The 12193-nt window shown below is 41.5% G+C and overlaps 1 protein-coding gene across 2 annotated transcripts in view; it reads right to left on the bottom strand.

Moving 5' to 3' along the window:
* NBAS (NBAS subunit of NRZ tethering complex) overlaps positions 1–12193 on the bottom strand; it is a 339195-nt gene that overhangs the window by 308026 nt on the left and 18976 nt on the right. The window contains exons 7-9 of one of the 2 annotated variants that reach the window (XM_043604496.1): positions 7802–7935; positions 5016–5149; positions 3183–3281 (exon numbers count right to left, since the gene is read on the bottom strand). In XM_043604496.1, coding sequence (XP_043460431.1) covers positions 3183–3281; positions 5016–5149; positions 7802–7935 — 367 coding nt within the window. Of the gene's footprint in view, positions 1–3182; positions 3282–5015; positions 5150–7801; positions 7936–12193 lie in introns of those variants that run through there. The other variant, XM_043604497.1, reaches the window with a different exon arrangement.

Here is a 12193-nt window from a genome sequence, read left to right as displayed (position 1 = left end):
CCCGTGCCCTACTCCCCACCGCGTCATGGCCACTGTCCTCCATCCCTGTTGATCCTTTTCCCCAATGCACATATCAGTTCCGCAAACACTGTACGTCCATTGTTTGTCGTCTGTCACCCCTTCTAGAAGTAAGTTCCACAAAGAACATACCAACGTATATAACAGCACGTGGCACAGAATAGGAAATGAATGAAGATTTACTAAATGAATGAATGAGTGAATAAATGAGTCAACGAATATTTAAGGATGAAAAGGCAAGGACACAATACTACAGAAGGTTCTGGTCTCATCTGTGGATAGCATCTAACCATAATATTCATCCTACAAAATCAAATGCAATAGGAGAATAAGAGAATACTCGCTTTGTGTACGGGAGACAGACTGAGTTAAGAAAACCATACATGCATCTTCCATAAAGGGACATTCATAGATAAGGTGTAAAACTGAGAAATTAAGAAGTAACAACATGGGGCGCCTGGGTGGCGCAGTCGGTTAAGCGTCCGACTTCAGCCAGGTCACGATCTCGCGGTCCGTGAGTTCGAGCCCCGTGTCGGGCTCTGGGCTGATGGCTCAGAGCCTGGAGCCTGTTTCCGATTCTGTGTCCCCCTCTCTCTCTGCCCCTCCCCCGTTCATGCTCTGTCTCTCTCTGTCCCAAAAATAAATAAACGTTGAAAAAAAAAAAAAAGAAGTAACAACATAAGCATTTTATTTTTATGTATGACAACAGCCAAAGCTATCAAATAAAATAGCTACATAAAATAGCTCAAAGTAGTTATCTTTGGAAATAAATTGGGTGAAAGTTTTTAAAAATTATTTAACACTTGAAACCACACACAACTATAACTTGTTAAAGATAAATTGAAAAAATTATGTTGGAAGAAGATACTCAATAGGCACATAATCCAAAGTTAATATCTAGATCACACTAAGAATGTCGAGACCAAATACCCAATAAAAATTAAGCAGTTATCTAAGAAAGCATTTTGTAGAGACAAAACATGAATGGCCAATAACTTGTAAAGGTGACCAACCTCATCAGTAATCAGGGAAATGAAAATTAAAACCACACAGTCAGAGGGGCAGCTGGGTGGCTGAGTCGGTTAGGTGTCCGAGTCTCGATCTTGGCTCAGGTCATGATCTCACAGTTCATGGGATCGAGCTCTATGTCGGGCTCTGTGCTGACAGCATGGAGCCTGCTTGGGATTCTCTTTCTGCCCCTCCCCTGCTGATATGCTCACGCTCTCTCTCTCAAAATAAACCAACTTAAAAAAAAACCCACAATGAGAGACTCTTTTATACCTACCAGCTCAGCAAATATTTAAAAGTCTGGTATCAAGAACACTAAAGAATATGAAACTACAGAAACTTTCATACACTGCCATTGTCCACTTGCAGAACCATTCCGAAAAACATTTGCATTGCCTAGTAAAGTTAAAGATGTACCTCCTCAACAACTCAGCAATTCCACTTCTACTTATATATCCTACAGAAACCCTTGCACGTATGTGTCAGAGGAATGCATAATCATTCTGGCCACAGTACAATTCTTATCACAACAACAAAAAAAAAAAAACCTGGAAACAAAACAAATTTTCATCTACAGAGAATGAATAATTATGCTGCAATATATTCACAACATGAAATATCCTTTTTTTTTTTTGATGTTTATTTTATTTTGAGAGAGAGCACACATAAGCAGGGGGAGGGGCAGAGAGGGAGGAGAAAGAGAATCCCAAGCAGGCTCCACGCTGACAGCACAGAGCCCAACACAGGGCTCAATTCCAAGAAACGCGAGATCATGACCTGAGCCAAAATCAAGAGCTGGACGCTTAACCGAATGAGCCACCCAGGTGCCCCCCATAACATGAAATATCGTACTGGTAGTTAAAACTGAATCTCAAAGTAAGACCTGTGTGTCTTTCTTATGATTCCATTTATATAAAGTCAAACAGCAAAACTAAATATGAGTAAGCGGTAAAACTATCAAGAAAACAAAAGACTGATCAACACAAAATTCAGGACAGTGGTTCTCTCTGGTGGGGAGGGCGTCAGGGAAGAGTACAAACTGGGCTCTGGTGGATGTGGGTTCCTTTGCAGTACGAACATTTCATAATAAAATTCTTTTTTTTTTTTTTTTTTTTTTTTAAATGAAGACGACATTTATTTATTTTTGGGACAGAGAGAGACAGAGCATGAACGGGGGAGGGGCAGAGAGAGAGGGAGACACAGAATCGGAAACAGGCTCCAGGCTCCGAGCCATCCGCCCAGAGCCCGACACGGGGCTCGAACTCACGGACCGCGAGATCGTGACCTGGCTGAAGTCGGACGCTTAACCGACTGCGCCACCCAGGCGCCCCTCATAATAAAATTCTAAACACAAAAGGTCAGACCTAGGACTGAACAGAATACAAAAAATCCATACCTTTTTTCATCCAAAAGACTTAAGTACAGAGAGGATCAGAGAGTTTAAGGACTTGCAAACAGACACAGACTCACTGTCAAAATTCAGAATGCAAGCTAGGTTTGCCTGATGCACAACTTGATATTCTTCCCATCTAGAAAACCAAAAAGTTTGCGTGGCTAACTTAAAAAATAGATGGAAATTTCATTCTCAAATAACAAAATTAAAGGAGAGCAATCACTGAAGTAGAAAACGCCCAATTTTCAAGTAACCCTCAACGTAGGTGGCCAATACATGGAGAAGTGTCATATATGAAGAATGGGCGAGGGCTGTAGGAACGAGCTGTGCAGCAATGAAAGCAGCTCGGACCTGCTGAGAAGGAGAGGAGGAGGGAAGGAATGTCTACTGAGACGTCTTGGGCAAGGGTACTTCACATGCACGGTTTGAGGAGTTCTCTCTCGCAACACGCTAGAGTTAAAAGTTAGCTATATACTCATTTCACAGATGAGAAAAGTAAGACTAAGTAAGTGAAGAGAGAAGAAAGGCTTCCTCATTGAATATTCCCCGTGTCCCATCTGGCTCAGAGCTGTCCGCCAGATGAACAGAAATGCTCACACAACGATTACATACATATTACAGATATTTAAGATACCTATGCACGAGAGGAAGAAACGAAAAAGCCAAAATAATCAAAATGGACAATTTCTCCTCTCTGAAACAGTGCCAAGACGTCTACATCCACCTAATACTCTACCATATAAGAGAAGAAATGGTTACTTACCTGTGACCAGGATGGTAAATAGCTGTGTTGATTCCATGAGGATAATGACTACTGAAGCTGAAACAGTGACTCTCTTGATAGCTCTGATTTGTTCCAACACTAAATTTAAGAAGGTAAATAAGAAATAAATACCAGTAAGGCACAGTGAGAGACCAAAAAATACCCACTGAAATGTCTACACTTAAAAGACAAACACCACCAGCGGTGCCTGGGTGGCTCAGTCAGTTGAGCGTCCGGCTTCGGCTCAGGTCATAATCTCACAATTTGTGAGTTTAAGCCCCGCGTCCGGCTCTGTGCTGACAGCTCAGAGCCTGGAGCCTGCTTCGGATTCGGTGTCTCCCTCTCTCTCTGCCCCTTCCCCGCTCATGCTCTGTCTCTCTCTGTCTCTCAAAAATGCATAAACATTTAAAAAAAAAATTTTTAATAAAAAATAATAAATAAATAAATAAATAAAATACCACCACCAAATACAGCTGAGGATGTAAAACAACCAGAACTCAGATACATTATTTGTGGGAATATGAGTGATACAGAAACTCTGGAAAAAGGTCTAGAAGTTTCTTACAAAAATAAACGGTATCTACCCTATGACTCAACAGTTCTACTCAAAGATAGTGACCAAAGAGAAATGACAATGTATATCCACAAATAGTTAAATAAGAATGGTCACAACAGCTTTATTCACTGTAGCCCAAAACTGGAAATCAGAATTCCATCAAAAGAAGAGCGAATATACAAATCGTGAATGTTATGGTCTGAACGTCTGTGGACACCCCTGCCCACCACGGATTGAATGCCTGCGTCCCCCGTAACATTCCTAAGTTAAAACTCTGACGCCAGTATGATGGTATTTGGAAGTGAGGTGTTTGGGAATTAATTAGGTCATGAGGATAACACCCTCACAAAAGGAATTACTCTTCTCTTAAGAGGCCAGAGAGCTAGCTAGCTCTATTCCCACCACATGCAAACAGCGGTCTGCAAGCCAAAAGACCACAGCCCAACCATGCTGGTACCTAGAATAGAATTCCACCCTCAGGAAGTGTCAGCAGTAAATTTCTGTTGTTGATAAGTCACCCAGTTATGGAACTTTGTTGTAACAAATCAAACTAAGACACATGAAATATTCATACAATGAAACACAATGTATTATAATAAAATGGAATAAATGGATACATGAAAAAATGCAAATAAATCTCAAAATATGCTAAATGAAGGAAGCCTTAGACAGAAGGGTGCATACTATGAGTCCATTAATGTGAATTACCAGAACAGGAAAAACTTATCTAGAAGAAGAAAAAATAAAAAAACAGCAGTTGCTCTAAGGGTGGGTGTAAACGGATTCACTGGGCAAGAGCATGAGGGAACTTTCTAGCATGATGGTAATGTTCTGCATCTTAATGGAGGTTTGAATTGCACAAGCACATGCATTTATCATAATTCATTGGCTGGTACACTTAAGATCTGTGCATTTCATTTCATCTGCAAATTTTACTTCAAAAGAGAAAACTATAAGCAAATATTGAACTTTAATTAATGACATGATGTGGAGGTATTTAAGTATTAACTCTGAAATTAATTAACAAAGAACACTGATTAAATGGCTAAATAGAGGGATGGACAGAAATGTGATATAGCAAGTATAATAAAATCCTCATTCTAGAATTTAAGTGAATGTATATGAATATTCACTATACAATTGTTTCAACCTTCCTATTATATTTGCAAGTTTTCACAGTAAAATGCTGAAAGAAAAAAACAAAACAAAAGCTGACACTAAGCCAGAGAAATAAACATTATGTCAAACCGGAGTTCCCAAATAAAGTATATTTTTACCTTACAAGGTAACTTTTAAGTTCTCCTCGGTAATTGATGACCAGGAGTTCTGCAGACCACTGTGCACTGGCTTTATATTCTAAAAATATCAGCCCAGCAATGGCACAGCTCAAATCACCTGCTAAACTGGATGCCTGCAGAAAAGAGGTAAATTAAGTCACTAAAAAGATACCACACAGAAGTTAACATGTGTGCAATTGGAAGACGTCCCAGACATTGGCCCTGCCAGGTGCACATTAAGACAGCCCCAGAACTGATCTGTATACTAAAGAATCATGCAAATTAGAGTGCCTAGAACCAGACACACAACTCTAGACCTGCCCTCCCAATCAAAGGCTAGAAGCACACAATCCTCTTTGGATGAGAGATTCTCCTAGATTCGTGAATTTCTGTTCAGACTGTACTTCTATTGTGTGTATGGGGGGGGGGGGGAGCAATGCCACAATTCAACTTCAAAGAACTCTAAGATACTTCAGATTCTGTGTCTCCCTCTCTCTCTGCCCCTCCCCCACTCATGCTCTGTCTCTCTCTGTCTCAGAAATAAACATTAAAAAAAAAAAATTTTTTTTTTTTTTTAATTTTTTTTTCCCAACGTTTATTTATTTTTGAGACAGAGAGAGACAGAGCATGAACGGGGGAGGGGCAGAGAGAGAGGTTGACACAGAATCGGAAACAGGCTCCAGGCTCTGAGCCATCAGCCCAGAGCCTGATGCGGGGCTCGAACTCCCGGACCGCGAGATCGTGACCTGGCTGAAGTCGGACGCTCAACCGACTGCGCCACCCAGGCGCCCCAAAAAAATTTTTTTAAATAACTCTGAGATACAGAACTCAGATATCACCTTCCAAATGTTGATTTGCATTGCCTGCAGGAAACAATGCTTCAAGAAAAAAGCCTCACTTAATTCCCATTTGCCCCATCAACAGCTAAAAGGAAAAGGCACTTAAAACACTCATTCAATGGCAACCTTTTTCCATTAACTAAATATCAGGCTATATTGCTAAGGATTTGAAGGCATGTGCACCCTAGGAAGCACACATAATAAAGTTTATCACCCTGAATGACTCCTCACTGTCTAGAACCACCAAGACTGTGACCACATGTGGCTGCTGAACACTCATACATGGCTAGTCCTGAGATCGGCTACAAAAGTAAACATGAAATTTCAAAGCCTTGGTATCAAAGAAAGTATCTCATTAATACTCTTCACATGGATTACATGCTGAAATAATATTTGTGATATACAGGATTAAATATTAAATAAATTGCACCTGTTTTCTTTTACTCTTAATGCAGCTACTAGAAGATTTAAAATCACACATGCGATCATATATAAAGTTCACATGACTTTTCTATCAGATAGTGCTTAGTCCAGGAAACAGGGATGCAAACTTCCTAGTTTGATTCCCCAGGACTTCCATAATAGGAGCCTAACACATTTTTTCAAGTTTTTCCACTCATTATTTCTGAACAAAAACCATTCTCTATATCATAAGTTCTTATCCCCAGCTTCTCGTTAGAATCAGCTGAAAAACCTATAAACAGGGGCGCCTGGGTGGCTCAGTCGGTTGAGCGTCTGACTCCAGCTCAGGTCATGATCTCATTGTGAGTTCCACCATCAAGCTCTGTGCTGACAGCTCAGAGCCTGGAGCCTGCTTTGGATTCTGTGTCTTCCTCACCCACACCCTCCCCCGCTCACTCGTGCTCTCAAAAATAAACATTAAAAAATTAAAAAAAAAAAAAAAACCTATAAACAATATTAATTCCCAGAACCCACTCCCATCAATTAAATCAGAATTTCTACGGGTCGAGTCTAGAAAATCAAGTAATTTTTTGTTTTTCTTTTCCTTATAAAGCTTTCCAGGCAATTCTAAGATGCAGCCAGAGTTAGAAATGCTGTTGTACCTGTCTCTGTATCTTGGGTCATTCAAGGAAGAAGGACACAAAGTGAAAAGTGCTGGGTCCCTGAAATTGTTTCACTTAGGAGCTGGATTGCCATGGCAACAGCCTGGCCCCACCCCCGCCCCCGCCCCCAATTCAATTTTAGTTTTCAAAACTGTAAAGCGCAGATAATACCTGTCCAATCTACTCGAAGCATTCTTGTGAACATTAAATGAGAATATATGTCAAACTCATTAATAAAGTATAGAGCACTACACAAATACAAGTTATTACTACCAGTCATTTCTTCACTCTCCCTTTCAATTTCTATCCTTTTAGGATGACAGACGCAGCTCCTCTGAAAGCTGTTCCCTATTGCAGCAGCCCACTGACTGCTCTTCCCCCCTGGAACTTCTCAACAGCTTTCCATACCTCTGTTTAGCATTTACTTCCCACCATGGTTTTTTGGGGGGGTTGTTGTTGTTGTTTTAAGGGTTGTTTTTTTTTTAATGTACTTATTTTGAGAGAGAGATAACATGAGCAGGAGAGGGGCAGAGAGAAGGGAGACAGAGAATCCCCAGCAGCTTTCACACCATCAGCACAGAGCCCAATGTGGGGCTTGAACCCCCGTCGAAACCAAGAGTCAGACACTCAACCGACTGAGCCACCGAGGCGCCCCACTTCCCACCATGTTTTGATGCCAATGGATTACCTCTGAACACCACACTACAAGATACAAAGGAAAAATATTTCATGTACAGATATCTACCTACTAGATTCTGAATATCTTAAGTTCACAACTTACTCAGACTTACATTTCTATTTCCCCTCTTTCACATTCATTCAAGCACCTTCACATACTTGTTTGAATGCCTTTCATGTAATGAGCTTCCGATTACATACATACCGGGGTAATAACAAAGAGTTCGCTTCCCATGAGATCAAACACCCTCACGGTTCCCGTACTTTCAGCGTAGGCCAGCAGGGTACAATCGTAACTCCACGCTACACGTCTCCACTGGGGTTTTGGGTCTTTTGGAACTATAATGAAAGGAAAAGTGGTTGTAACAATGTGTTATACAGATAGTTTAGTTGCAGTAACTATAAATGTAAATTATTCAACTCTATTACATCCTCTCCCAAGGATTTCTAATGCTTCAGTTCAATCGAAGAGAACAGTTCCCAGAAAGCCACTTCAAGTAAGAGTGGGACATATGAACCAGAGCCAGCTCTGCCCCGCTTACTCCCGAAGGAAAGACTGTGACCCCAGTGGTCTAGTGAAGGCTGAGCATGCCCTGGTGTGGCAAAGGCCTGGGAACAGCGCACCTCAAAACACTCGCGAAGTTAAAATGGATCAAAAGCAGAGAGAGTGGGCAGAAAATAATTCCAATCCAGTGAGTTCCGCATCTCTAACAGCAAACAATGAAAATTTCACCTGAAATCTTCTAAATATACCAAATACAGATACCAAGGAAATACAACGCAGTATTCTGCAGAAGAAATATACACACGCGTGTGTAATACACAGACACAGATATTAGGTAAATCAAGTACTATCCTGGATCAGTCATGCAATTATAATATTTTAATAACCAATCTTAACAATCTAACACCTGTACTTTCTCTGTTCTGAATTTTTCAGTACAATAATGAAGAAAAAAGCTGTCAGCTACAAAAAAACAAACAAAAAAAGGGACAGTGAAACTCTCAACTCTGTTAGCTTTGTTTGAGGCTTTTGATGTTTTGTGGGCTTCAGTTGTCCCTCATTAGAATGCCAGCACTGAAGAGACAGGGCCACTGCCTTTTCCTTTACCAGCAGGGACTCCAGATGATTAGGGGACTGACAAGGTGACATCGCGAGTCAAGAGCAAAGCAAGCCCTGGACCTACGTGTCCTGCCTTCCCAAACAGTGAACACTTCACCACCACACACTCACCGCCTCTCGGTCAGAGTTTGGACAGGGCGTCAGGACGGCCTCAGAAAGGCTTCCAAGATGCACTGGCTTCTCTCTACTCCCCTAACAGAATCGCCCAGTTAAGGCTTCGCTGTCTCTTGCGGAGACGCTCACAACAGCCCCCCCCCCCAAGTGGTCTCCTCCCTTCCATTTTCTCCCCAATCCTTCCCCAATACTCTCCAAAGAGATCTTTCTAAGGGGAACAGATCCCATCCTGCAGCTGCATGGTTCTCCATTTCCAACAGAATCAAGTCCAAACTCCTCCACATGCACCAACGGCCCCATACAAAGAGCCCCATCACAGCCTTCCAGTGTCCCCTCCTACCACTACCACCTCCACATATCCGACGAGCCAACGACACAACTGGCAAAAAAGCAAACCACGCACACTCGAGTCTCAGCCTTTTGTACACATTGCTACCTCTACCCAGAAGGTTCTTTTTAAATTTTTCTTTAAACATTTATTTATTTTTGAGACAGAGACAGAGAGTGAACAGGGGAGGGGCAGAGAGAGAGAGAGGGAGACGCAGAATCGGAAGCAGGCTCCAGGCTCCGAGCCGTCAGCCCAGAGCCCGACACGGGGCTCGAACTCACAGACCACAAGATCATGACCTGAGCTGAAGTCGGCCGCTTAACCGGCTGAGCCACCCAGGCGCCCCAGAATGTTCTTCTTTAGTACTCCTCAAATGGTTCTCTTTTGTTACAGCCACCTGTGTTAACAAGTGGCTACCTCCTCCTTCCTGGACATTCTCCCAAACTGACTGCTCTCCTCTCTGTGCCCCAGATATGCTGTACAAAACTCCCCCATAGCATTGATCGCATCGTATGATGTTGTTTCCGTGACTGATGCCCCCACCAGTTTCTGAACTCCACGAAATCACAGACAGTGTCCTACTCAACACTGCCATCCTGGGACCTGGAACAGAAAGTGATTAGTTTCACTTTCTAATCTTCACTAGTAAGTGAAGACTACATCTTTCAGAGAAGTCTGTATTAACAGGACAAGGTAACAGTAAGAGTTTAGCATCCTTCAAGGACTACCAATTAAACATGAATCACATAACTGAAGACTTCTTTCCACCTAAAAGAGGTAACACAGAATTCAGACTTCCCTCTTATCTCTGTAATACCCATAATATATGTTCTTTATATGAGGAAAGTGTACCAGACATCAAGGAGTTTCTCTATTTATCAACAGGTAAAAAGCATACCAAAAAAAAAAAAACAATCCAAGGGGGTCTTTGAATACAGGAGGGTCTAGTGGATTTATTAAAGACTAACAAAATACTACATACACTCTAGAAAAGCAACTTTTTTAATGATAATAAAATGAAGAAAAATATCAGTTCTCTGTCTTTATAAAGCTAAAAAAAATCCGAACTTGGAAGTAAACCCAGGCACAAAATGATAAACAACACAAGACCCACATACACACAGATGCCACATAAACACCAGCAAGAGGACACTTTAATGCCCTGAAAAATATTCATGTGCTCAAGAAACACAGCAATATTTTTCCATTATTACTGTTTTACCTGTGATAACCGGGTTTTTTCCTCTTATTTCATTTTGCTAGGATAAACAGATTTATGCTCCACATTCTGTTTCTGTCTAAAATAGGTTCCATCTAAAGGGGATTTGTTTTTACTATTACTTCTAGTTATAGCCAGTAGCTCCAGAAAACTCCGCATGTGTTTTGACCCAGATAAAGACGTTTTCATTACAAAACAGGATTTCACATAACAATGTGAAAATAAAGGCTTTATCAACAGATTCTTCCAGCCGACTGTGTGGTTTTGGAGAGGAACAAACAGTCCAGATTTAAGTGTTAATGGGGTTGTCTGAAGGGTATTCAGAAAGGCTGCTGGTCAAGTTAACCAGCAGTCTGACAACCTCCACGTTCATGGTCAGACTGTTCATTCTGGCTCATATCTTGCACCGGCTGCAGTCCCTTCAACCTGCCTGGGTGCCAAGTTCTTTCCCACCTTACGCTTTTGTCTGCGCTGTTTTCTCAGCCTGGAACCCTTTCCCTAAGCCCTCTCCTGGCTCCTTTTCATCTTTCAGGTCTCACTTTATGTACCGCTTCCCCAGGATGCGTTCTCTGACCACCCTGGCTAAAGCAACCCAAGGCCCCATTATTCGCCACTGTCCACTGGTTTCATTTCCTCCACATATCTGATCCCAAACGATTATGCACATGTTTGTCTACTTTTTATCATCTGTCTATTCACTTAAACTATAAATTCCAAAATGCCTGGGCCTGGGTCCATCTTGTTCCGAACTGCCTCACCAGGGCCTAGCACACTGGTGGTAGCAATCAGCACTCAAGCGCTAACAGAGTACACGCTAATCCAGTGCTCAGCCGCCCGGATTAGAAACAGACACAGGACAAGATTACGAGGTAAGGAACACTGGGTTCTCTTCTCAGTGCTGCCATAAAACCAAGGGGTGTGACCTTGGGGAGATCACCAAGGTGCCGCTTGGTCATTTGCAAAATGAAGGGTTGAATGAACAATCTCTCCCGGACTCACTCTGACTGCTAAATCGAGAACCAGTGAGCAAAAGCAAACTAGTGGGGCTATGAAGACTTGGAGTCTTGAATGTTTGAAGTAAGTACTGGCAAAGACATGAGAAAAATCTTACAATCCTAGAATGAGAAAGGTCTAACCATGATGAGAAACTCTGAAATTATACAGGGAAAAGAAAAAAAAAAAAAAAAGGCAAATGTAGTCACAAGAGAAAAAACAAAACAAAACACCACCACCATAACAAATTTCAAAGGAAATCAATTGGGTGACAATATTTGTAACATATGTGACAAAGTATTAACATTCATACTATCAAGCCAATAAGAACAAGTAAGCTAAGGGTAATATAGGCAAAAGGGTACGATCTAGCAATGCACAAAAAAATAAAAATAGCCACTTAACATATGCTCTACCTAATAACTAAAAAAAATGCAAATTGAAAATGAGATACTGATTTATCCTTTGCCAGTGAACCTAACAAATACTTCTTAAATAGGTAACAGCAGAGCAAAAAAACTGCTTCCATCATACCTTTTTCATAGTTGTATATATAGGTGGAACCTTCTGGAAAGAATTACAGCAGTAGCTATTTGAGTACTACACCCAGACACAAACAGGATGTCTTTCCAGCGCTGGTGAAGAGGGATGGGGGAGAAGATGGGTAAGAAAAAGAGGAAGGAAACAAGCCACTGTAAACAACGTTAATTTCTATCAAGAGGAGAACAGATGAATAAAATGCGGTTCACATTCTTACAGGGGAAGACTGTGGCTACGCCGAAAAGACTGAAATGCATCTGTACGCACTGATTAGGAAAGA

Source organism: Prionailurus bengalensis, chromosome A3 (genome assembly GCF_016509475.1).
Source record: "Prionailurus bengalensis isolate Pbe53 chromosome A3, Fcat_Pben_1.1_paternal_pri, whole genome shotgun sequence".
Taxonomy (NCBI): Eukaryota; Metazoa; Chordata; class Mammalia; order Carnivora; family Felidae; genus Prionailurus; species Prionailurus bengalensis.
This window is presented reverse-complemented; position numbering and strand designations above follow the sequence as displayed.